Source organism: Strix aluco, chromosome 1 (genome assembly GCF_031877795.1).
Source record: "Strix aluco isolate bStrAlu1 chromosome 1, bStrAlu1.hap1, whole genome shotgun sequence".
Taxonomy (NCBI): Eukaryota; Metazoa; Chordata; class Aves; order Strigiformes; family Strigidae; genus Strix; species Strix aluco.
Window position 1 is genome coordinate 154,983,601 of NC_133931.1, and position 27,174 is coordinate 155,010,774.

Here is a 27,174-nt window from a genome sequence, read left to right on the forward strand (position 1 = left end):
GGAAGCGTTAACTTCGGCTGAAACACAGTAGAAATGGTGCAGTATTTCATGCTAACTCAGTCGATGAGAAAGCTTGCACGCTGCATTGGAGTGGAGAGCTTAGAGACAGCTCTAGAGTCATGCCTAAAATCTCCATCAGCATTTTCTTCGCTTCTCCTTTGGGGCCAAATATTGCTAAGACTCGCACTGTGACTTTGTGGGGGGCACACAGTGAGAAGAAGGTCATTACAGGGATGGGAACCATTGTCCTGAAAGTGTTGCATGTCTGCTTTTACCAACTCAGGTCCTTTCTCAAATCACTTCACCATTTTATATATGGACACACAGAACGGCCATTAATATCCTCATCATTTTTCCCTCTCTTTGTGAAATTTTGTCTTACTAGCCTAGTCACTTGGGCTGTTCTAAGCAGCTGGAAAAGACTTTTAAAGGACAGTGTGTGGATGGTGGTGAGCTTACTGAGGGCTTAGCCCACAGAGCTCGACACTTCCCGTTGCCTTTCATGGCTGCTGTATCCACACCAAGGCATTACATCTGAGCAGCAGCCGAGCGGAAGGAGGAAAAAGCTGTGACAGAGCAGCTCCCACACATGCCCCTTCCTTTCACTTCTCTGTGAATGCAAATTGTGATGAAGAAACTCCATTTCTCAAACAAGACCATGTAATCATTTACGAAAGTTTTCCAAAACCAAAAGCGCACGTGGATAACATCCCCTGCCATGATGCTCTACCCTGCATGTTCCCACCAGAGGCAGGTTGGGTCTTTCAGGTATAAAGCAAGTAGCGAATGTAGCCGGGAGGTCACAAAAGACCCATGGCCAAGGTTAAGGTCACTATTTCCTTTTCGTGAGAGTCTGTGTATCTAGTGCTCCATCTGCATCCCCACACAGGCTGCCAATATCGCAGTACTCGCTGATATTAAAGTCAGCAGGATATTGCGCAAAGTATATCTGTGCATCTTCTTACGTTAGGACCATCAAAACAGCCTAAAAGAGTTACATACACAGGGTGCATCTTACAGAGTAGCCTCCAAGGGTGGTCTCAAAGTCCAAGCAGCCCCCTGCCTGCATGGTGTAGCTATCAGAAAATCCCTGATGAGCTCTGTGATACTCTGGCTGGTGTGTCTGGAGAGAAACACCAGGTGCACATATACTTACGGCAGCCCCCCAGCACATGCTTACTGGCAGTACAGTGTGGTCACAGGCCCCCAGCCGTTCCATCTGCCTTCGTGCTGACAGCCTGCAGCAGGGAAGATGACCAGGATCCGTCCTTACAGGATCCTGTTTGCTGTAAGGTCAGGCAGGTTTGTAGGCATCTGGCTCCCACTGGCTACAGACTGGTCACCAGAGGCAATCTGGATGCCAGCTGCAAAATCCCTGAGGTGGCTTTTAATTCAGGAACTATGCTGTGAATGCAGCTTCCTTATTCACCGAAGAAGAGTGTTACCAGGAAAAGTTTGCTCTCTAAAAGCATGGAGGTTCCTAACTTCTGCCAGGTTGGCTTTAAAAAAACCCCTGGGCATAACTCCTTGTGGCTATTCTGAAACGTCTGCTTTCACAGTTACTTGTTGGCCATGTTCACACCTTTGTGTTTACTTCTGCAAACATTCATGTGTTTGAGTTTTGCTATCATAAAATCCAGAGAAGCAATTACAATAATGTATACACTCATGGTTCACCTCACCATAAATGATGCCATGCCAGCTAAGTGCCACCAAAAGTTCTAAAAGAAGCAGTCTGTGTGAAAAACATCACCAGAAATCTGGAAAAAAAAAATCACGTTCATAAATGTTCCACAACCAGAAAAATGGGAATTATTCACTCATCTGTAAAAATCCAGAGACAGAAGCCATTTCCTTCCTCTGGTAAGGATATCTGAAAGTGTTTCCATGGAGCAAGCTGTATGTCATGCACACAGAGATAAGACTTCTGCCTTGATGCTTGGGGAGAATACGTACATAGCTATGGGGTTATGCATGCTGCTGAAGAGATGCTTGCCAACTCCAAAAGTCTCGGAATAAGAGAAAACAAACAAATGCTAGAACAAACAAATGCCTCTCTTCTCTCCAGATTCTTTTTCAGGAAATGAACCACCCTACAAATAAAACACTGCAATTACCTTAACAACCAAACCTGTCTTCTGGAGGATGGAGAAAGCAAGTAACTAGAACAAACTGGAATCAGGTTGGATGCAGCTTCTCTACCTATAATGGTATTTAAAGCCGTCTTTTAGGTCATTAAAACTTCCTCAGGAGCCACATACCTTATCAAACATAATTGAGATTTTTAGCAGGTCAGTTAAGATCTCGTGAGTGAAGAAGGGCTCCTTCAGGCATTTCAATTCTCCCCTTCTCTTAGTACATAGGAGCTCAGAAATGCCATTGGGTCAGCACAGTGAGCCTTCCTTAAATGCTCCAGAGCATGAATTTCTTCCTTAATTCTACTGAGCATCCAATGATGGTATTTACATAGTTTCAATAAGGCAGCACATAAAACTTAATTTAGAACACAAAACCCCACAAAATATCAAAAAGAGTGCTCTGCAGAGGTGCAACACCTGTCACGCAAATCTCAACATGGGATCAAGCCTTTGGGGTTTATTCTTAACTGGACATGCAAGACTTTCCATTGACTTCGGCTGTCCAAAGCCTTCGTGTAAAGAATGGCATCCACCTCTGCTGCTTCTTTGAAAGTTGATTGGGAGGCCGCATCTCAAACACTACAGATCATTTTCTCCCACTGCTTGTATCTGAGACGATTACATCTTCTTGCTCTGTCACATGTCTCTGTTCCCGACAGCTTCTCAGACCTTCTTCTTTTTTATACTCGTCTGGGCTTCTGGGAACTGCACCACTCCTAACTAGTTTGCAATATACTGCTGCGAGCCCTTTATTAGAGGCACACATGGCCCCTGTTATGATGAAAAATGCTTCTTTTTAAATGCGCACGTATACTGCTCTATCATCACTCAGTGATAGAGCCCACAAATCTTCAGCTTTGCCCTTCTACAGATTATGAAATAAAAGAGAGAGGGGAAAAAAAAAAAAAAAAAAGACATTCTCCACTAGTCAGGAAAGGAACAACAGCGGAAAAACCGGATTCAAGAAAAATATACGCACAGATGGATCTTTACAAAAGAAGACGACAGAGGCATCTATCTGGGCTTTCTTTTGGTTTGGTTTGGGTTTTTTTAACTACTTTTGGTGTTGTTGTTTCCAGCATGTATTTTAAATGATCATGACTGTGGTTTAATTCTTAGGTCTTGAAATGAGCAAAAATTCTCTTTCAGATGAGAAGCATTTGCACAGAAGACAGCTCAGACAAACGGCCACTGTCTCACACAGTCCGAAAACACAATAAATACCACACTAGGGGAAGGATTTTTGATACCGTATATGCCACAATTATTCAGCTTTACAGGCTAGTTACCCCTACACATGCTTCAGAGTTCAAAATCACTCATTTCTTCCCGACAGCTCTTTTACTAACACTGACTTTACGCTTGTTCTTAACTGCCCCGTTCTCAGCCAGCAACCCTTTCAAATCCATCCCCCTGCTCCTTCAGCCTTCCCCTGGGGAGCCACCAAGCCCAGAGGCAACACTTTTAGCTCTTCCTTTGCAATTTGGAGGTGCTACCAAGCCATTTCCGCACTTTACAGGCACTTTTGGAGAGGGGACAGGACAGACAACACTCTTTCTTACCACCCATGGAGCCCAGGGCCAGCAGCTCTGTGTCCTATTTATCAGATATCAGCCTCAGGGCTTGTGACAGCAAATTGGTACTGATCAGAGCAGGGACCTGTTTCCTTTAGAGGCCCAAGCCCACTCTGTGGCACGTTGACTTGCAGGTAGCCTAAGTTATTTCAAGGGCAACTGAGGCACACTTATTTTTATGATTCAACAGCCCTTGTTTTGGTGTCACACCAGTATTTTCTGCTGACTCTGTGCCCATGCTATGTTGAGTCTGGAAGTAGAAGAGCCCTTATTGATGGACCCAACCCTAACAGTTTGCCTATAATGAGAAAGAGCTTCCAAGCACACATGGAAAAGCATGTGAACTTGCTAACCAGTGCACGTGGCAGAGCATACTGCCATGTCACAGCAAAATGTGTGCAGAAGCATGATAAAAAGCTCACGTGCCTCCTTTTTCTCCCTTACTTTGATGCTTGACTCCACTCTGAACTTATGTCCAGTGGATGTTCTGCCTCTAACAGCAGTACCAACATAATTTGAATTCTTGTGTTGACCTGGGTTCTACTTTATGGAAGGTAAAAAAACTCATTTCTGAAGTCACCTGTTTCTCAACAACAGAGATTAAAACCCAACATGTTTAAGCTTCATGCAGCATCTTTCTCTACTGTGGTACAAAGGGCCAGCCAAGAGAGGTCCACAGAGAGCCATGGCAGTCTTTCCCCATCACAATCTCTCTCCTGCAAGCTTAGCCCTGTGGCTCAAGTGAGCAATTCCCTTATGACAGTTCCTTTACCCTTTCCCACCAGGAGGGCTACTCACATGGCCGTGCTGATCCAGCTCGTTGTTGGTGAGTTTGACTTTTTCAAAGGACACCATCTGCTTCAGCAGTTGCTCTCCTGTGAATGGGGAGTCAGGGTGCACGTACAACCTGGAAAACACAGGGAAAATGCCTGCTCATAAAAAAATCTCACCTCTTGTCTTGCGTGTGGGCACCACTTCAGTATGAAATTTTAAAAAGCCTGTAATATCTTAATTTTGGAATATGCGGTGGTTTCATGGACATGGATTTCCTGAGAGCTTAGGGTTATACAGATCAGCTACTCAAACAAAACACAATCTTCCCCAAACTAATGAATGCCTGAAATACAACCATTAATGACAGACAGTAAAGCGATGACTTGAGTTGTTTAGTTCACTGGAATGTAATGAAGAATCCCATGTCTGAGTGCTAGATTGGTCTCTAACCATACCTATTATTTTATCTAGTTATCTAAAATGGAGACATTAACTAACATTCACTGTTGTGTCTTTTCCCAAATGAAAAATTGATCATGTCTTTCCCCACAGCTGTACTAACAAGCACTTAAAATAACAATGACTACAGCTACGAGAGAAAAAACATGTTGTCATTAGAGAGATAATGGGGGAATGTAGATAAAAATGCATTTTTCTTTATATGTAACATTAAGTCATGATAATGATTTTAACCTGCACTCGATCACACGTTAGCTGTGGTGACGTCTGTTTATAAGAGGTTGAAGGCTGCAGTCCAGCACAGTGGTCTGACATGAAAAATTAATTGCATCTCTGTAATTAACAATCCACCACTTGGGAAATTAAGCAGAAGAAAAGGAAGCACAGAAGACGTGTAAATACAATGATATATACATTATGACCAGACTAATTACAAGTGCCAGGCTATCTAAAAACAATCATTTTATAGGAATAATGTATCGCTGAAAATTAACTCAAATGTTCTTCTGTAATAGTGAATGAAGAGCTGAACTAGACATTCAGCTAGCGTTCTGCTTCTGTCAGTGTTGGTTGTCACTCGCTAAGGGCCTGACTCTCATTTTGGGTGATGTCTTTGACCACATGGATGGATTTCTTCCATTAGGTGGGTGGGGCAGTGCTGAGATGACGGGTTAGAAAGATAAACATTTTTGTCGCTGTTGAGCTACGATTTTGGTTAGGCAAGAGCAGAATGGAAAAACCACCAAACGATGGGGCGTAACTTTCTGATAGACTACACTGATCCCTAATCAAGGAATGCCTGTAGTAAAGACTCCAGGGAGCACAGCTCTGTTACTCAAAGAGGAAGGAGATTTGATCCTGCACTCTCCACTTTTGCCAGCAGAATCCCCAAGACACAGTGAAACTAAAGTTTTACCAGCGCAGCTCGCTTCAGATGTACAGGATGTTTTCCTTACACTGATCCAAAGCACAGCTTGGCTGGTATAGCTAAGTCCACGGGAGGGATGCTGAGCCAGGGTTCCTGTCACAATAAAATATTCCTAGCATACAGGCGTCCTCATAGCTATCGACTCTGCTGATTGCACTGCAAGGCTCATGAAAAATTATGAAGTATCTGAAAAACCAAGACCTGGAATCCTGTTATGTCAAAATAATCCTACCTCTCATGAAAATTAACTTTGCTTTCCTGTAAAAAACAAAAATCTCAATCTTTAGAGCCCTGAATTAGAGAAAGCAAAACAGAAAGAGTCCCAAACATGACCTGCAACTTTTCAGCCAGTCTTGTGATATTTTTTTTGGAGCCTGACTTCTAACTTTGAATGTCTGGATAGCTAATAATGTTTACTGTGATCACAGAGTGTCAGGCTCAGCAAGGTTTGGCTAATTGGGACCAAAAAAGCAAACTATTTCAAATATGTGCTGGGGAATGAGTAAAGATCTTGATGTGTCTAAAAACTGAGCACAACTGTTTTACACGATAGGCAGTTAATGCTTGGCACTGCTTTCAAACTACGACGTGCCTGGATGATAGCAGAGTGCTAACAGGAAAATCACTGAAGGATGGTCACCTGAATGTCAGTTAAGTAATGTATTAATAGACCTTCTTTTTCTTTACTGATTTGCTAGATGCCATTGATTGCACTGCAACATCTGGTTCCACCTGGTGAACTACATCTATCTGCACACTTCTCCTACGGTCTGAGCTTGCACGCCTTGGAGGGGTGAAAACTAGATGAATTGCCCACTGAACTAGAAGTCACCAATAGGACTGTGTGTGCGCACGAGGAAACAGGTTAGAGAAATAAATGTGCACATTCTGGTGCAGCACACGAAGCTCCCCCAGAAGTTCACGCAGGCTCTGCTGCCTAAGGCCAGCCAGATGCGAGGGGCTGCTCGCTTCAATTCACAAAGGCTTTAGAAGCCATATTTGGATATGAGTTTGCTCCACGGTATATAGTTTCATGATATATGCAAGGCTTGGGTACTGCTTCCTTCTTGAATATTTTGGAATGCTCTCCTTCTGTTTAGTTTAACAGTTGGTCTGGTCCTGCAAGCCCCATGCACATGGCTTTTAATTACCTTAATGTCTCAAATAATTTGCAAACCTTTTAAAGGTTTCCTACCTAGGGTCCTCTGTAAGTGTGTAAACACTATAACTTCATTAAACAAATTATTGTAGCCAAATACAGTAAAAAAAAAAAAGTAAACCAAGACAGATTTCTGAGTGAAAGAAAGGAGGTGAAAAAAGAAGAAGAGCAAATAAAGGTACATGCTGAAACTTATTAAACTGATGTTTCACACAGTCTTAGCAATTTGGAAGAACAAACACAAAATATCACATAGGTATTCTATCCCCAGATAGCACTTTAGAAGATTTACAAAAGACTCTCTGAAAAGTATTTTTATTTAAGTGTTCGTTGCCACATAAACTTGTCTTAAACGTTGACAGCAGGAAGACAGGGATAAAACCAGTTTTTATAGAAAGTTCCCTGAAGGGCTAATCTTTCAAACAGAATCACAGAATACTTATTAATTTGGAAAAAAAAAATAGCTGTCTCAGCATTGAAAGTTATTTTTATAATGGAAAGAGCAAAACACCTAACGGGTCCGATCCTGCAAAGTCTCACACCTATGCACAATGTGACTCCTGAATAATTCCCCTGATGCCGATGTGCCCCTGCAGATGCAGGCAGTGACGTGGATGGGGAGTTAACACCTTGGTACCAGCGCCCAGGCGCTAAGCACATATACACCCCGCGCTGACACTCCTCAAGTAAGGAGAGCTAAGACCACGTGTTTGGAGAAGAAGAAATCAAAACTTCATTAAGGGCTCCTGTTACTGGAGCAGGACCAAACCCGTTTCAAGATGGGAGGAGTATTACTTTTAATTTGAGCAAGACTGAGGCCTCCTACCTCAAAAGATGCATTAACACTCCAGAAAAAGCACTAGCAATGCAAACATTGGCACGCTGAACCTCTTGACATCTTTTTTCTCGCCAAACAGGAGCATAAGAAGGAGAAAGTGCATAATTGTATATCTAAGTACCATTCATACAAAGAAAAAGTAATCTCTGCCTGTGTTGTGATCCAAAAGATCATTGTGTTTTGGCTAAGCATCCTGAAAATGAAGCAGTAAAGATATACATTTACACACAGAGGCACTGATCCAATCGGGACCTTAAAGAGCTACCACAGTATGATGATAATAAATATTAAACTCCAAGGAGGTTTGACCCCAGCTCTAAAACACTCAGTAGGGCAGTTGCTAATTATTCCAAGGATCAAACTCTTGTCTTATATTCTTTTATTTCCTCATTGAGCTAGTCTATGCCAGACAGAGTGTGAATTAGCAATTGATTTAAAGGTATCCCAGAAGGTACTTAAATGGGAAAATAAGAAGGGGAGAACCCTGCCTTAAAACTGTGTCTGTCCTTCCCCTAATTCTTCTTTTGATGCTGACTCCTTTGGAGTAGGATCCCTGGTTTTTCTTTGGGTTTTGATCAGTGCTCATTACAATACGTCAAACGAGGCCCTCGGACGTTAACCACATTGCAAGAAGGAGTTTTTGGCCATGAAAACAAAGCCGACATAACTCCTAGGTTGCTGTCTTTAATCACAGCTTCTCTGCATGCGCTTTTTGTTTGTTTACTTCCCTGAGCCGCCTTCCAGAGATCAGCAGTCAGCAAGCTTTCAGCTGAACTATTTATATGAGGAAAGTGTGCAGGATTTGGTCCTTATACTCACACACACAAAAATATGCTTCCATTTCTTGTGTTTCACTTCTAATTTCTTTCTCTGTAACAAGCAAGTTCTTAACCCCGGGCTAAGCCACCTGGAGCGGATCTGTGTGTCTGCACAGAGCCCTCCACAAAAAGTTTCTTTGAAGCCAGAGAGGAATCCACGTTATTTCCATATCTCCAGCTCTGACTCAGCAAAGCCGTTCGACATGTGCTTCAGTCTTACTGGACTTGGGGACTTAAGTACGTACTGAAGTGCTGGGCTGAATACGATGAAGTGTGGGTCTCCCCTGAAGCGCCGTCCTACTGTACAGCCTAGTGCTGCAGCCTCAGTTGGAATGATTTTAGAAATTTATTTTCTACAGCATTTTGTTTCTGTATAGAAAACGGGGGGAATTTACTTGATTTTTTTCCTAACATCTCAGAAAATGTCATGGTTTCTTAAAAAAATATATAAATCTCTGTGCTGTAGAACTGATCCATACTTCGCCTGCTGTCTAAGAGGTGAGTAAAAGCAAGAATAAAATTATCGTTTAGCAAACGCTGGATGTATTATCAAGAAATAATATCATTTCAAGCATAAACAGCACTGAACTGTAATGTAGTATTTCTACTTGGACTTGGCTGGTGGTGCCTGGGTTGCTTTAAATTATGAGGTCAAATGCCAGGGAGGAGGCAAACCCAAAAGACAAATCAGGTTGGTTCTTTTTTTAAAGCTTTCTTATCTGAATCAAGGCAAACTTCATTTTTTAATATATATATATATAAAAATAAAAGACCCTTCAACCAAATCCTGCATGCCTTGGAACATTCAGTATAAATCAAGCCTTCAAGTCTCAAGCAGAGGTTTGAGGCCCGATTCTGTATCATAGAAATTAATGAATTTTGCAATCAACTTTGTTGAGCACAGCCTCAACGTCTCAGAGCACTCTTTGCAAACAGCATGGAAAGATTAATAGCAGGTATTTCTTGAAGGGAAAAAGAAAAGAAAAGAAAAAAGGTAAAGAAAATAAAAGAAAGATCAGCAGTAAAATTTACAAACCTTGCAGGGAGCGGAGGATCAGCTTTTCCAGCCACTAACCAGGAAGACCTGTGGTAGGCATATCTATATCTTTTATTGTCCACAGGAACTATATCCATTAACACAATGTACTTGGCTTCAGGATCCACTCCTGAGAAGGAAACCCTGATTGTAGGAAACATTCTCCTGAAATAAATGCAAATCAGAAAATAAATAGGTGGATGGAGAACAGAAATAAGAGAGCTTCTGAGAAACTCCTAAAAGTAAGAATTATATTTTAACCACCTGAAAAAAAAAAAAAATAAAGCATCTATTGATTCTGCTACAGTGTGATAGAAGTTAAATCCTGTGTATCTCTAATATGCACAGAAAGAGCAGCTTGAAACCAGAACGATTTTTTGAAAGCAAAAAGAAAAAAATGGTAAAAGTGAAAAAGTTAAGGAGAAATGTACTTTTTGCCCGTTAGTTAAAAGCACACAACGATTTCAGAAAATAGGTGTACCTAAGGTACAGAAGTCTTAAGAAAAATGGAATTTTTTTTTATGGGATCCATACTAGTGTTAGGGAAATATTGCAGAAATTATATCCGTTAATATTCTCACATATTTTCGACGCATGTTCTTTTAAGCCTGCTCACGATATTTCTGAGAGGAATTTTCAAAACTAAACTTTCCTTTCTTCACTTAATTTTTGACAAAATGCAATCTTTAAATGTAAGGTTATGCCATAGACCAGAAATAAAGTTAAATAACTTTAAACAGTTTAAAATTTTCAACTTCAAATTGCAGATTTTATACGTAATTTTTTTTTTTTTTTTTAAACACATACTGGTAGAGCTCGCCAGTTAGGGGGAAAAAAAATCGTCAGGGAACTTCATTAGTAAAAAGCGACTTTGGGGGATTACAAAACCCGACAAGACATTTGGCCCCTCCGGACTGCCTTTGAGTGACCCAAACCCCAAAAGCTTTACTGAAGAAACGGCAAGGTTGAGGCGATAAGAAAGCCTGGGATTCTTTTGCACATTTTTGCAACCGAGAGAAAAGAGAACCAAACCAAACCAAACCAAACCAAGCGCTGACTGAATTATTTCCCCCCCACTCCTCGTTTCCCTGTGTCTCTACCACCCAGCCCCGCAAAAATCGCTGCACGAAGGAGCTTTCAGCCACAGAACAAAATTTTAGGGAAACGACATTTCTACCCAGCCGCCGGGACCCTCCCGGCTGGATTTCAGCCGGCCGCGCCGCACCGCACCCCGCTGCCGCCCCGGGGCTCCGCGCACCGCACCGCACCGCGCAGCGCCCGGCTGAGCCCGCCGAGGGGCTGCTGCCCAGCGCGGCGGCAATTAAGGGGCTTCACTATCCTCCTCCTCCTCCCCTTACCCCATCCGTGCTGCTCTCCCAAAATAAAAACTGCGGGGTTTTGTTTGTTTTGCCCCTTTCCCCCCCGTCCCCCCACCCCAAGCCGCCTCTGTGCGCCGGGGCTGCGCAGCCTTACCTCCCGGATTTGGTGATGATCATCTCGGTACCCAGCTCGTGAAACTTGTCCCAGAGCTCTTTGGTCTCCAGGCTGCAGGAAATTTTGGCCATCTCCTCGCTGGGGATGATGGGGGTGGTGGGGATGAGGGGCTCGGTGCACAAGGACGAAGGGCTGGTGCTAAAATCCCCGTGAGGGTCCAGGCTGGATAAATCACTCAAAGGCTGGGCGCAAGAGGATTTCTCAACGAATTGTTCTGCAGGGTTTGGGGAGGGGGGGGGGAACAAAGAAAGAGAGAGGGGATTCAGCCAGGACGGGGCGAGCGCCGAGAAAAAATACTTATTTTCAAAAAAAAAAAAAAAAAAAAAAAGGGCATTTGTGGTTCAGCTGCCCCCCCGATGCAGCACCCCGCGAGGTCAGGGATGGTGATTTTTCGGGGGTCGTTTTCCGGAGGCGCACGGCGAGGGGTGCTCGGGGGGGCGGCGGGGAGCGGCGCGGCCGATACCCGCTCCGCGGGGCGCGGAGGGGCAGGGCGGGCCCTGCGCGCTGCCTCCCTGCTTAACCGAGGGCTTCCATGGAAGGGTCACTTAATTCTCATTAAAACGGGAGCGCTCGGCTCCGAGGGGGTGCTGAGGGCCGGGGTCATGCGGGGGGGCGCGGGCGGCTGCTCCTCAGTTGCGCCGCTGGTAAAGGGCGTAACACAGAAGGAGGCCGAGCGCGGCCGCGCAGGCTCCGCGCTTCCTCCGCGGGAAAGCGAGCTCCTAAGACTAACTCAACCGGGTCTGCTCTGCCTCCAGCCGGTTTGCGGAGCCTGAGCACACTTCCCTTGGAGGAACAGGCTCCGGGGGAGCTGCATGCAGCCGCGCAACCTGCGCGGAGGCGCTGGTTCCCCCCGGCTCTCCCCCCCGGGAGGCTGAGGGGCTGAGTTTCAGCCGAAGGAGAGGAGGGGAGGGGAGGGAGCCGGGCTGCGGGGGTCTCTGCCCCGGCCCCGGGATGCGGCGCCAAGAAACGGGAGGAGCACAGATGCGCCCTGCCCCTACAGAGAAAGATTTCGCCCAAATCTCCGGTTAATAAAAGCCGAGTTACAGGCAGTCTTTTCCCCTCGATTTCTAATTGAATGGCGTGGGGGAATGAGTGAAAAAAAAAATTGAAAAATAAATTGAACGAGCGGTTTCGGGGAAAAAAAAAAAAAAAAAGAAAGAAGAAGAAAACTAGCTACGTCTAACGCAAGACTATGTAAATATGTCAGACGGGAATACTACAACATTCTCGGCCTACGTTATCCCCTAGACTAAAAAATAAAGTTTGCAATGAATCCCTGGAGTACGAGAAATCTATTGAGACAGTTGATGAGACGGAGCAGCCGCCGAGAGCGCTGCCTTTTCTAAATTCTTGTAAGACTGAATGTAATCTTGTTCATTGGCGCCCTGAAAGCTTAACATATTTTTTCGCAGTTTTCTGCGAACTCTTGGATACATGCAAGGACCACAAGCCGCAGAAATTGGAAAGGGGAGGAGGGGAAGATGCTGCTATTTTTTAAAAGCCTTCGGGAATCTGAATCGAGGCGACAGAATAGAAGCGAAATCCCTTACCCGAAAATCGCGCTGAATTACTATAAAAATCCTCCCGGTCGTTGTAAAGTGACACGGTCTAGATGAGCCTACATCTAGTAGCTGTGGAGCGAAGGGATCTTCAGGTACAAGTTTTACTACCGCTTGTGAGCCTAGGCACGATACCGGAGATTCTCTTATTTGACTTCAAAAGCAGATATGATTTGTAATATATATTGGAGAGGTTCATGTCACACCAGCGAAGAGCAATGTTAACTACCTTAGGGTGTGAGATTATTCTACGAACGGCGAGGCTGGATAAATAAACGTCGTGATTTAAACTGGAGGAATTCAGCGAGTAGTTTCTGCTGTAAAGAGCCTCGCCTGGAAACGACGGTGAGTGTCGGGGAGACTTGAACCGGCTTTGGCGGCGCGGCTTTTCCTTCTGCAGGGAAAACCTGTGGGCAGGGGGAACCCGCCGCTGCCTGAGCCGGCTACCGGAGCTTTGGGGAGGGGGACCCTGAGCGGAAAGCGGGCTCCGCCGGGGACGGACAGACAGACGGACGGACAGACGGACGGGCGGGCGGGCGGACGGGAGCTCCGCGCCCCGCGGACACCGGCGGTCCCCCCCGTCCCCACTCACCCAGCGGCTTGATGGTGCTCTCGGGGGACTCCTTGTCCTTGGAGCTGCCGCTCGACATGAGGGCGGCGATGGAGAAGGCGTTGGCCCGGGAGGAGAGCTGCGGCTTGGGGGGCGGCGTGTACTCCATGGCCACCCCGGCGGCGCGGCGGGGCTCGGCGCTGCCCGGACGGGGCGGTCGGTCGGTCGGTCGGTCGGTCGGTCGCACCGCGGGGAGCAGCGCGGGGGTAGCGGCCGGGCGGGAGCAGCTCTGCGCCCGGCGCTGCGCGCTCCCCCGCCTTAACGCGGGGCCGCGGAGATCCTATCGGCCGGCGGCCAATCGGCGGCGGGACACGTCAAGGGCCCCGGCCCGGCCGCGGAGGAGGAGGAGGAGGGGGAGGAGGCGGGCAGGAGGAGGAGGAGGAGGAGGAGGAGGAGGAGGAAGGAGGGGAGGGCTCTGCCCGCCCGCGGGGTGGGCAGGGGGCGGCCGGCCCTCGGGCGGGCTCCCCGCTGCCGCTCCCCCCTCCGGGCAGCCCAGCCCCGCTCCCCGTCGAGGCCCCCGCTGCGGGTCGGGGTGCGCCCCCCGCTCCTCTCAGCTCGGGGAGTGGGGGGGAGGGGGCAGGCCACACGGCCGAGGATGCTCCCGAGAAGGTCCCTGGGCTATTCGCTTTGTCGAGGCAAGAATCAGGGAGAGATGGTTGAAAAGAGGAAAAGAAATTGTTGTTTTTTCTCGTGCGTGCGTGAGCCAGTTTTCTGTTTTAAATTCAAATTTTAAAAGACCACAACTTCTAAAGCAGCCGTTTTCGTCGCTCTGTGCCTGCTGCTGGGACAGAAGGTTCCTTAAGGCTGATCGTGCGCTCGGTTTTCTGGCACCGGATCCCAAATATTGTCATCCCAGTCAGATGTACTCGCCCCCACCGACTCCAGGTGAGCCCCTGGCTGGGTTCCCGTCCCAGCCAACCCAGTGCGTGGGCCACTGATCGCACAGTTTTCTTCAACACCGTTTCATCGGCTCCACCAAACTAGATGGTGTTGATCAAGCACGTAAACCAGAGAGAAAACCAGGACGGGCTGATGGTGCCGACGAGCAGATTATTCCCAGGCAGTGATTTAAGTAAGTTGCTCGCCAGAACTCTTTTAAACACATCCTCCCATAAATAAAAAAGAGGGGAATTTGACTGGAGTTCTTTAAATAAAAAGAGGACTGAAAATATTCCCTCGCTAAAACGACTCAAGAGGACACGCAAATTTGCCACTAAAGTTCCAACTTCTAAACCTAGAACCGAATCCGAGGGGCTTTTAATACGCAGGCTTGTGCCAAGAGACATGCTGCTGGAACAGATCAGTGCCACTCCTATTCCTGCCGAACTTAATCATTTAATTAGGAGAAACAATTATTCAGGTCACCCTTCACAGCCCGTGAAGCAGACAACACGAAATAGTGCTTTATCGCTTTGAAATGAGCGAGAACCGACCGCGGTTTGCCCTCTTATTACCTGAATTTGCGAATGGATAGAATAAAATAGATACATATTCCATCGCAAACAGGACGTGACTGAAGCGTTTGGCAGAGGGCTAAGGATTTCAGCGTGGCCCACAGTGGTCTGGGGGCCCGGTCTCGCCTAAGGCTAAGCCGGGGAAGAGGGGGGCAGCGGGAGAGGCCGGGCAGCCCCCGAGTCGGGCAGCCGGGAGAGCCTGCAGCGGCCAGGGCAGCTCACGAAGCATCTTCTCTTGCCTCGGCGAGAACGAGACGAACGATTCTCCCCACACCAATCCCAAGAAAACAAACAAACAAAAAGTCCCTAAACCGCTTTACCGCTTTACTCCGAGGGACATCCCTCTATTTAACAGCCCGGATTCCCTGCGGGACAGCCCCGCTCCCGGCGTGCGAGGGGCGGCGGCGGCGGGACGGGGGTCCGGCCCTGCGCTCCCTTGGCTCTACCTGAAGAGCAGGGTCCGGCCTGCCAGAAAAGAAAGACAGGGAGGGAACAAATAGCCTGAGGAATTATTCTCTTCACCCTTCATGTGGTGGTGGGGATGCCTAAGTCCCCTTTGGTTTCCTGCCTCCTCTATGCGCGGCGCAAATAAGGATAATAAAAAAGCCAAGCTCCCGTCAAAGTAAGAGCGCAGATCCTGGGAAGAAAAAAAAAAAAAAAGGCAAAAAAAGAGAGCTCTCCCTTTCCCCCTGCTTATCTCCGTCCCCGAGCAGCCAGGTCGTACCATACCTGTCCCTAGCAGGGACGACCCCGGCGTGCCCAGCCCGTCGGGGCTCAGGGGAGGGGGCGGCCGTGAATATTTCGGTGCTGAGGGCGCCTGGCTGGAAAACCCCGACATGCGGGAGTCGGCTCAGCCCCGGGAGCTGCGGCAAAGCCCAGACCCCTTTCTGCTTTGCCGCGCCGCGGGATTTCCAGCCCCGCGGGGGGACCGGTCGCTGCCTTTGGCTGGGGGAGAAGGACCCAGCCCCGGCGGGGGGAAGCGCTGCGCGGTGAGAGGGGCACGGCGCGGCCGGGCGCGGAGAGGAGCGGAGAGGAGCGGAGCGGCCGGGCGAGGGGGAGACCGAGGCCGCGGCGCGGCCCTGGAGCGGGGAAGGGGCTGGCGATCGCCTCCGGGCAAGGGGTTGCTCCCCTGGGAGAGGGACCGGCTTTAGGGGCTTGCGGGTCTCTGCTCGCACCCTGGAGAACAAAAACCCGGGGTGGAAAGAAACCAGGAGCTTCGTTTTATTTTATTTTAAACGGGACCGTCCACACGGGATGGCTTTTCTTTGCTCAGTTAAGCCCTGCAATTTTTCGCTCTATCCCACGAGAATCTTTATTTTCTTAGTTTTTCCCTCGCTCCGCCTCCGATAAGGAAATGAGCCTTGTCTAGACGCCCAGAGCACCCCCTCCTCCCCCGCGGGCAATGAATGGGGCTCCGCTCCGGCCGCCTAATCCTCGCTGTGGCTCCCTCCCCCGCCGGGGCCGAGCCGAGGAGACACGCGGATCCGCGGACCCGTGTGGGGAAGGGGAGAGAGACCGGCTCCCCCGGGCTGCGCTGCCGCCCCTGCCCACGGCCCTCTCCAGGGCTAGGGGGGCCTTCAGAGACGAGGGAGGGGAGTGTCGGGGTCACACACCACTACCCCAGCGCTCTTGGTCCCCCTCTGCTTTCCCAGCCAAGGGGATGTAATTAATACGTCATTAATAAACCCCTGCGCGCCCTCCCCGGGGGACGCGAACGGGAGCAGCCTGTCCCCGCCGTCCTCCCCAGCGCCCGTCCCCGTGGCAGCAGGGCGGCTGTCACCGCTGCACCGGCCCCGCTCCCGAGAGCGGAGTTACGAACCCTGCTGCACCCCAGCAGGACGGCTGCCTTGTACGAACCCGTTTAAATTTAATCCTTCGTTATTTCTTTCACCGTATATAAAGAACACGCCATCTGCACCGCAGAGTTTGTTTTCTATCTAGCAAATCCGCGTGTTTGTCGCTAGTGTCAGCCTGGTATGGCAGAGTCATTTCAGTAGGCTTCATTATGCTTTCAAAGTACCTTTTTTTTTTTTTTTTTTTTTTCCATCCTCCTGTGCGCAAAAAGCTCCTTGCTGTCTTGTGCTCTGGCAAAAACCAGCGTGCGGGGAAGCGCTGCGGGTCGTGGCTGCGCACCTCGCTGCGCTCGTTCAGTCACCACCTTTAACCAGGATTCGATCTCATTTTCACCGACAGGTTTCTGACAGGGAGCTTGCGGCTCCCCCCCCTCCAAAACGTCTCTCTGCTCCCTGCAAAGCAAAGACGAGAAGCTGATCCCGAGAAGACGATGAACACCGACCGCTTCTTCCCGGCCCTTTTCTCACCTAGACGCAATCACGACGGGAACGAGACACGAGGGGCAGAAACCTGCACAAACCCGCCAGGAAACCCGGCGTCCTGCCCGGCAGGAGGGATGATTTCAGGTGCGCCTTTGCTTGGGTGACGGGAGCTCCGACCCTGCTCGCTTTTGCGCGGCCGCGCAGCCCCACCGGCGGGCGGGGTGTGCGGGAAGGGGCGCACACCGGGCGGAGGACCGCGCTCAGGTTCTTTAGCGACTGTTTCGCGCAGTGATGGAGTGGCCACCGCTCTTTTTTTTTTTTTCTCTCGCAAAAGCCCCCGCGCCGCGCACTTCACGCCGCAGAGCCAAATCCGTGCGCAGCCCCGCGGCGGCCCCCGGGGGGCTGTGCCCCGAAACCGGCCCCGGCTGCGGTTTCCCCGCAGAGCACCGAGCTGAGATGATACCCGCTCCGCTCCCGGCCGCCCCTTGGGATAACCTGGCGCCCCATCCCTCCTCCCCCACCCCCCCGTTATTTCCCCGTCTCCCCCCCGAAGCCCTCTCCCGTGCAGAGGGCAAGACCCCCAGCACCCCTTTAATTAGAGAGGAGCCTAAGGGTGCGGAGTGCGTCTGCCGAGACCCCCACCGCCGCCTTCCCACCCTAACCGCTCCTCGCCCGGAGCCGGTGCCCGACCCTTCAGCCCGCTCCCCCCGCCGCAAGGTGCCCCGCGGTGCTGCTCTCGGCTTCGACCCGTTCCCGCCTCGGGAGGGGAGGAGTTAAAATCTCCTTCTTTTTCTTATTGCCCCCCACAACCTGTAGAGGAAAACAGTTTGTCCTGCGTAAAGAATCGTCTCTATTCGCCCGGGCAGGGGGGCAAGAGCGGTCGGTCGTGTCCTGCGAGGCATCGCTACTGTACACAGCGATGACTACAGGGCTCTCCGGCTCTGCTCTTCTGCAAGTTTATGCGATGATCAGCTCTGAATGATCAGCTCTGCTTTCAGGCTTTTTTTTTTTTTTTTTCCTTTCTCCTTTTTTTTTTTTTTTTTTTTCTTTCTCCTCTGCTGCACATAATTATGTTGCTCTCTCCCCCTGATTGACCCGCTCTTTGCGCTCCCCGGTTTCGCAGCAACCCCCGCTCCCAGCGCTGTTTCTGCGGCGGGGGCATCTCCCCTTCGCGAAAAGAGCCGCGCCAGCAAGGCACAAGCCCAGGTACCAATTTCACAACAAAAACATCTCAATGTCACCTACACCGAGAAGGTGGCTTATTGGAGCAAAATGCGAGGCATTTTAAACCCATTAGGCATCTCCCAGATGCAAATCCAATGGTGGAAGGAGAAAGGCTCTATTAAGACCCGAGGGCTGACAATTAGATTATAGTCCAATTGCCAGTGGATAATGTGCTAAAAGCTTTCCCACTTAGTGTAACTCCTCACTGAAAATTATTCACACTTTGCAGGCTGCTGCACTCCAGAACCGGGAGGCGTCTTTGTCTACGGAGAGCGCGAACGGCCGGGCATACGGACCCACGGACAGACACACACGCAGGAGGTCTCGCAGCTAAGAGGATAATTAAACACATCTATCCCGATCCAAAGCCATACAGCAAAGCTGCTTCTGGTGCAAGTTTACGACCGCAGGCACACACGCCGCAAACGTGCGGGTATAGGTGCATCCACAGGCGCACGAACACCTCTTCAGACGTGCGATCTTGGGCACACACACATCGGCACGTCAGCTGGATACGATTAGACTTCTGCGCCCCTTTCATGTGCAGAAAATGCATCGTATTTTCCATATAAACCTAAAGTTTACTCTTAATGGAAGCGATGACATTTTTATTAAAAAAAAAAAAAAAACCGAGTTTGGGTACTCCACAGATTTCTTTTCGGTTTAAAACACTCACTAAAAGCTGACGAAATTTTCACTAAGGGGTTGTACTCCTAAGGCTCTCTGGCTATAATTTGAAGCACCACCAAGCAGTGGCAAGACGCCGGACGCGATCATTCAATTAAAATATTGCAAAAACCTCTTCAGGTTTTAAGATTAGCCATCGAGAAAGCTGCAACGAAGGCACGAAATGCTATTTTTCTGGCCTGAGCTTATTAGCAGCCCGACTAGCCACGAAGGTCGTTATCCAAGGCAATTACTTCTCCCTGTGGCAGGCAGTGCGTTTGAGCCAGCCGGGCTGGATTTCCCCGAGCGCAGGCAGCAAACAGGCAGGGGATGAGGGGACTGCGGCCGCCGATGCTGCGCCTGCCCCCACCGGGGGGAGGTTCTGCCCCGGGGATGGAAGCCTCCCTCCCCCCGGCGGGGGCAGGCGCTTGTACCCCGGGAAGAGAATGCTCCACGGCGGCCGGCGAGCACCCCATCCCGCCCCAGTGGGTGAGGGGGGGCTGCCCTGGACCGGAGAGGGGTCCAGGGTAAGGCTGGGCTCCCCATGGCGAGAGGGGGTAGGGAGATGCAGCAGGGCCGGCCTGCCTGCCTCCGTGCAGTGAGGGACCTCTGCCCCCTTTCACATCACATGTACCAGAAGTCATGAGCCTTTTCTTTTTCTAGGCTTTTTTTTTTTTTTTTTAAAAAAAATAAATTAATTAACATGCAAATTTGTCTTAATCAGCTTTCTCAACATCATTTAATTGAAAACCAAAGCAAAACAAGTCATCCCAAGCAGCACCCAGAACAGCAAAGACCTAGGCAACACACCACGCGCCTGCAGTGACCAAGCACCCGCTTTGGATTTTGGGGTTTAAAATAACAGTCAGCGGTGTTACAAAAAGCCACGTGATCTTTAACAGCTCTATTTTTATACATCCATTTCACGCTCAATTTCAAACCAAGGTCCTTAAGAGCCCTTCCACCTGTTTTGCAGAGTTAGAGGAAATATGCACTGAATTAACTGACAGTACTAAGCAGAAAGGATGGGTTGTTGGAGGGATAGATAGGTTCAGAAAAGCTCCTTCACAGGTCTTAAAAACAAAATCAGAGAATATAAAGTTTTCTATTCACAGTCCGGTCACTTTGTCGGAGGGGACTGCATTTCAATGGCTTGCAAAAGGATCTGCTTGCCTGATTTCTTTACACAAAAAGTATTTTTAATTTCTTTACACATAAAGCATTTCAGAACACTCTTCAAAATTTTATAAATCATAAAACGTGACTTGCTCACTTAGCGGACTGGAATATTATTCAACATGAAAAATAACTGTGTGCAGGTATACATAGCTATACACATACATCTGCAGTACCATACATTTGAACTTGCCCAGTGGTGCTTTTCTTGGTTGCCTTCCATGAATCAATACAAGCAACCCGCAATCTGCCACAGTGCAAGATTTACTGTAAGCTGAAACCACTGCTTTGGACCAGAATTTTAGTGGAAAACAAGACTTCTGTAGTTCAGTGCTCATTTTAAAGATGCAAAAATGTACGTCAGTGATGTGAAAGCTGTTTGCTGGAGCATCTGAAAAATCTCTTCTAGTTCATGACTTCTGAAGTCTCACTGAAGTTATCATGTCCTGACAGGCATATGTACATCTGTCTATTTGTCTGTCCTAGAGGTAGGACCGAGCTCGTTCTTGACTTTCAACTTGAGAACAGAAATCAAGATGCAATTCCTGTCAGAGTGCAAGACTCTGATGGCTCCCTGTCCTTTGATCAGATACAGCGGTCCTTCTGAAATTTTGGGCTTGCAGTTTCCAGGAGAGCTGTCCCTGCAATTGTTTGTTGAAGCAAATCTCTGGCTACTGAGTGATGTGACTGTGCAGTGGGACTGCTTGGAAAGTGTAGTCGAGCTCCTGAAACAATATGAATTTGTTTCTTTTTTTCTGTATCTGTGACAGATGTTTTAAGTGAACCTGTTATAATTTAATTTTCTTTCAGGCCTTCTTGACTTTTTCCATATTTCATATTTATTTTTCAAAAAATTAATAAATTGGCACTTTTGAGCTTTATTAAGCCACTGGAATTTCAGTAGGTCTTTTGTTTGCTGTTTAAATAATTTTGAAAATTGCATGTTTAAAATACATTAATAAACAATACATTGCCAATTAAAAGTATTTAGAACAAATTCAGCTAAATAAAAAAGTCTCAAGGAGCATTTTTTGGTTTAAAAAAAATAATCACACTTTACACAGCACTCAATCTTAAGATGATCACACGCACATTATGAGAAAAGGCAACTTTTTCCCTCAACTTTTGCAGGCTTTGGATTGGAAGGAGAATTTCAGAGTTGCCTGTAATGGCAATATGAAAATAGGAATAGCGGGAAGTGTGGGGAAGGATAGAAACCTCAAGAACTAAGAAAAAACATTTTCTGGCAAATGCTAAAACTTTTTTTTTTTTTTTTTAAATAGAAGAGTCTCTGGTTTTGAGTCTCCGGTTTGAGATGTCTTGGGTGTTACTTACTTCATCTAGATTTATAGTTCCTTGACACTTCTTTTGTTGTGTCCAAAGTTTTGTCCCAAAATATCCAAAGCTAAGAACCTAAAATTAGAGACTGCCTTTGAAACTGCTGACCTCTGCATATTTTCCCTCTGTGAACATACAGCAGTAGGAATACGCCCAAAGACAACGAGTTTTGCTTTGAGGGCCGGCGGTAGGAAGAATTAAAAAAAGACTATCAACCATTCTCCAGAAACTTCAGTAGCGGATGCTTTTCCATTTTTGCTCAGTGATGCATCTACATTTTGTGTCCCACGTCTCTCCTGACAGATGTAAAGGAATATGGTAGTTAAAAGAAAAAAATAAAAAGAAAAAAGTTAGAAAACAAGGAGATATAAGGCAAGTGCAGAACAAAGATTTAATTTCTGGCCTAGCGAGCTTGAAAAGTGAGAAGAAGAGTTGTGATTTACAACTCTCCCAGATCATACAGAGCAGCTTGTAATAAAGCGTGTTATATGGTCTGGGAGCAGCATTGCTGTCACCAAGAAACTGCTCTAGCAGCCTTCTGCTGCCTGAAGCCTTACAGTCATGATCGCAGAAACCTAGTGCGCGCAGATAGGGCCGTGCTGCCAGACCCATCAGGCACCGCAGACGGGGCTGCCAGATATTTCTGGCTTATTTCCACACTGTAAGGATGGAGGGAGAAGCATTCCCACACCGTGGCGTGGTGAAAGGCATCGCTTTTGCTTATTTTAACAGTATGGGGAACAGGATTGGGGGTGTTCTGGCATGAAAGGGAATATTTTTTTTTTTTTTTTTTTAAGCCTGCAATTTCAAAAGTATTCAGGATTAGGGCTTGGAAAACATATTTCAGTACCCATAACATACTGCTGATTTATCTGGCAACAACTAGGCTTGCAGAGGGAAACTAAGCTCATTTGAAATAATGTGGTCGTAAATAACATTGGGGGAAAGCAGTTCACAAGTTTGTGTAATTCTCGGCATACACTTTGCTGGAAGGCTGGCACCGAAAGGGTTTTCATTTCAGCGGTGTGAAGACAACTGTACGAGTTAAGCCCTTCCTGCCCTGCCGGTGCAGGTTTGCAGAGGAAGCCAGCTTGCATCCATTAGTTATATCAAAGCGAGGAAACCAATCAACCTGGAATCTGCACCATAAAACGTGGCTAAAAGCCAGGTAGGTTGCCATCAGCTTTCAGGCCATCAGAGGTGAAAATCTGGCCCCTTTATAGTTAACAGTTCATTTAGCATGGATCAGAGAAGAACTTGAACCAATACTTCAGTTCAACCTTACCAAGCCTCTCGGGGATTTTTAGGCTGGTTTCAGAGCTTAACTTGTTGACTGTAGTACAGTATTCATGGTTGATCTTAAAGCTTTCAGCAATAATGACTGTGGTAATGAAAATACAGATCAATTAGGCTTCTGGGTGACATAGAAAATAACATTTCCCTATGACAGACAGGAGACTATAATGGTTTATATTTAATATAAAGTGTAGTTTTTGCTAATGAAGAACATTTATAATCTTGCAGTGCTCGAATTTGTTAGTTTAAAATATGGCTAAACGAGAGTAAATAAGGTGTTAGTTCCAAGCGTTCTTGCAGGATACAAAGTTGGGCTGGGTTTTTTGAGATATAGGAAAAGTTTACAAAATTTGACAAAATTGTGACTGTTGTTACTGTGAAACAGAAATGAAGCAAGCATAACTAATAGAATAATACCTCACTGTAAATGCTGAGTAAATAACCAATACATTTAATCAAAGATATAGTTTCTAAATGTAAGTCATGTAAATTTGATATCGTAGAGATAAAAACAATGGGAAGGCATGAAAATAACTCCTTTCCAATAAAAAAGACACCACTTGTCATGCATCTTATTTTTGCCATGGCAGAGAAATCACTATTCCTAGGCTTTTATTTTGACGATTCTTTGTTACACAAGGATTTAACTACATTTGCAGTCCATTGTGCTCTTTTGGCCCAGCATTAGGAACATAAATGGGGAGCTTATTAAATACTGTCAGGCGAGAGCAATTCCTCTTGTGCAAGGCGACCATCAGGGGAGGAAGGCAGCATACCCTACCCTCCATCCACCACTGGCCTGCTCCTGCCTCCAACGAGGCTGCAAGGACTTCAGAGCAGGAATTGGCCTTTCTGTATGTCTACAGTTACCCAATACAGCTGAATCCCACCACTACATAGTTGATGATTAGTAGCAAGGGCAGCCCTGAGCTACACTAGTAGTTGATTAGCTTCCTAATCTTCACCCCTAGCCACTGCTGAGGTCGGGGCTAAGCCTAGCCCAGTTAAACCAACGACTTACTTTGCCTCCATGGTAACCTCTTAAATTTAGGGTTAAACACTTTCTCCTTTCCTCTTTAAGAAATCTTTCGTTGGTGAAGGGATTGATGAAAATCAGCCTGAAGCCACAGGCTGTAATCCCATCCGTATGTGGAGTCAAAGTAAAAAAATATTTGTCAAATAATAAATCTCTTTCATTAATGGAAATTATTGAAATTATTATTTAAAATATGCTAGAATAATATATTTCAAGTTAAAAACATATTTTACATTGTGACTTTTTGGCAAGTTAAGGATTTGACCAAGAGCTTAGGTCTCACACAAGTTGAAATAAGTGGGTTCTCTTTAAAGTCCATGGCATAGCCCCTTTTTATATACCTAAGTTTATATTCCTCTTTCTTTTACAGAAACTCTTGAGCAAGTATGGAGTACAGAACCTTGTTGTGCATCTTTCAATTTCAAAAACAGCTGCTAAAGTACAGTACAAGAAGCAATGGTTTAATAAACTTTCCTTTCCAGCACCAGGAATACTATGAGAGCTGGTGCTAAGACAAACCTTGTCTCTCAGGTTTGAAACATTTAGATGTAAATGATCCCGTGGAAAGTGATTATTTACCTTTATACAGTACACAAAATACTAAAACTGTTCACTGATTAGTGTGGATACCCTAAAAAAGCCTAGAACAGATAAGACTCAAAAAGAAAATTCTCTTTAGCATACCAGAATGAATTATATGGATTTACTAAGCAGATAGTAAAACCGAGGCTGGCACTGTGAAAGAAAGATAATGGCGTACAGTAGGCATTAGCAGACATAAGGAGGGGAAAGCCTGGACATAATTTAGTGAGTGATTTGAAACAGATATTTTGTATCAAAAAGGGAAAACCAAGGTTAATTCTGGCAAAATAAACAGACATATCTGGCAGTTTGTAATGGAAAGAAAATTAAGACCAAAGGGTTGAGAGAGAGAGAAGATTTGGTGCTAAGTCCCAGGAATGGAAATACTTGCTTGGAAAAGAGAGTGGCTTAAGTGCGGCTAAACTTTTACGGCAGTAATGACAGCTTTGTACCCCAGGTGATGCCTCTACCCTTCCTTGGCAATGCTGCATTTGCTCTCAATCAGTACAAGATGGTAACTAGAACATGAGACTGGAATTTACTAGTCTTAGACTCTAGCCCAGAATTGCAACTGCGCCATGTTCCTGCTTTGGTTTGCCCAAAACCAAGCACAATGATACCAGCCTGCCACATAAGAGGCTTTGAAGTATGCTGATTAAAAGCACCATATAGAGAGCCGGTATTAGTACTGCTTATAAAACAGGGCATTTGGAAGACAGATTGATTTGTAGACTCCGTCTGAGCTTTCACAAAGAAGAAGATAGAGTCTATTCTTAAAGCTGGCGTTGCTGCTCACTAACAGCCGACGACACTATCGCATTCAATTAGGTCAAATTTCGGAGTGCTTTTTAAATATTTTTGTTATCAAAGCAACCAATATTTGAACCCTTTCTTTCCTAAGTTCAGTTTCAGGGGGTTGTGAGCCTTTTACACCAACGTGCTCGTAGGGATTGGAAAATTCTGTGTTTAACACACACTCATGTTTTCAGCAAAAGAAAGGCTGTATGAAATCTGTCACTTAATATTTGCAACCCACATGGCATCCTTTTCTTCAGTTTGACAGGGGAGATTATGCCCACAAATAAACATTCTCAATAGTATATTTGGGCTCTTACCACTTGGCATCTGTCAAACAACTTGCCATCAGCTTTCTAAAATTGACAGTTTCAGTAGATTTCTGCTAAATGTTGAAAAATAGTTTTGCTGACCTCTTCTCTATTGAAGATTCAGACACCAGCTGAGGCAGCTGTCCAGTTTGCAGTATGATATAAGAGAAGAGGAATTAACCCAACAGCAATTGAATTTGGAAATGTCTTTAGAGAAGCCACTGACTGCTGCAGGAAAGGGAGTATTACTTAGTTCTGCTGTCACTAAAATGGATGACATGTGCTAATCTACAGTGACTGATCCCTCTCTAATGTGTGACCTGAGCACTGGAAGACAGAATGGATACAGACTGCAGTCACAAGCACAATACAATGGTCACCATTATTTTGCTGATCTTCTCCACTAAAACCTGAGTATATAGAGTTTTGAACAACATGTTAACCTTGGTATTTCTTGTCTGTCTCTCAACTGTGCTCTTTTGCCTGAAAATTTGTGTCTGTTGTGCTTTCAATGGTGGTCATGGTGGAATTACAGGAGCAGTATGCACTTGTCCCACTGACAGTGGTGTGGATGGTAGTGATGGGGGCTGGAGAAGCAGACACTGCAAAGAGAGGGGGGATTTCTAATGTATCCCTGTCATTTACCCTGTTTTTATTCTGTTGACACAAGGGTGCGTTCTTAAAGCTGCATCATGCTGAAGTCTAGAGAGCCAACTGTCATGGGAATGAGAGGGCTTTCACACAAAGTCAGGAACGAAAAAGAACCAACTTTTGAGTGCATGTGAAGTTCATAACTGAGAACTGCACGGGCCACAGGGATAGAGAAGGGAGGTTGTACACGCAGAGGAAGAAAGGAAGGGTTAGCCCCTTTGCAAGCCATCTTTTCTCTTTCCTGTTTTCTTTTAAAGGAAAGAATTTTCAGTTTATTCAAGCACTGCCTAGGTCATCTGAATGCTATCTCATGACCATCACTGGCAGCCTACAGTCCTCGACATCTGTAACTCACTTTGGTTCTCATTTTACTTTTAAATTCGTTTTTAAAGAAAAGCAATTTCTGCTGTGAAATGTCAGCTCTCTCTCAGAGCACATAAGCTTTGAGGTAAAGCTGAAACATCGTCACATTCAGCCTCACATCCAGAGGAGTTAATAAACAGTGATTGTTCTGCAATGTTCTTCCTGTGGTGTGTCACCGTTTTATATTCTTAAGCTGCTGTTTAGCTGGAGCTTTGCTAACACCTGGAGTTACTGGTGAACTTAGCTCAGCTATCCACAGGAAACATGCCATACACGATCTAGTAAAGATGGGGTCATTTCAGCCGTTAACCATATTCCTGAAGTGAGTTCTTGGTATCTTAAAATAACCTCTCCTCAGAGCCATAAATCAAGGGGGAAGGACTGCATCAAACTCTTGCAGCCAAACTAAGAGTGAATTATACTAAGAGGCTGTCCATAACCCAGTCACACTTTCTTCGTTGACTCATATGATTGACACCAGAAGCTGCAGTTCCTCACTGAACTCTTTACCTAGGTCCTTGCAATATTCCTATCATTCTTATCCCTGAGCCTCTGTTTAGTAACAGGTAGTGGCGACATGAAACCTACTTATCATCATCTGTCTCTAGTAAAGAAGGGA

The 27,174-nt window shown here is 46.5% G+C and overlaps 1 protein-coding gene and 1 long non-coding RNA gene across 3 annotated transcripts in view; one reads left to right on the forward strand and one right to left on the reverse strand.

The window, feature by feature from the left end:
• Positions 1-13,599, reverse strand: part of TBX20 (T-box transcription factor 20) — a 41,077-nt gene extending 27,478 nt beyond the window's left edge. Inside the window, exons 1-4 of the mRNA XM_074841370.1 lie at positions 13,370-13,599; positions 11,198-11,432; positions 9,725-9,889; positions 4,511-4,619 (exon numbers count right to left, since the gene is read on the reverse strand). Coding sequence (XP_074697471.1) covers positions 4,511-4,619; positions 9,725-9,889; positions 11,198-11,432; positions 13,370-13,496 — 636 coding nt within the window. The 5' untranslated portion in view covers positions 13,497-13,599. The remainder of the gene's footprint in view (positions 1-4,510; positions 4,620-9,724; positions 9,890-11,197; positions 11,433-13,369) is intronic.
• Positions 13,600-15,788: 2,189 nt separating this feature from the next.
• LOC141934417 (uncharacterized) lies at positions 15,789-18,973 on the forward strand. Of its 2 annotated transcripts, XR_012626317.1 has the most exons (3): positions 15,789-15,830; positions 17,035-17,261; positions 18,571-18,973. It is a non-coding gene; the product is annotated as an uncharacterized LOC141934417 (long non-coding RNA). The 2 variants fall into 2 exon arrangements; XR_012626316.1 differs by lacking the exon at positions 15,789-15,830 and having other exon boundaries at positions 16,744-17,261.
• Positions 18,974-27,174: the final 8,201 nt, after the last annotated feature.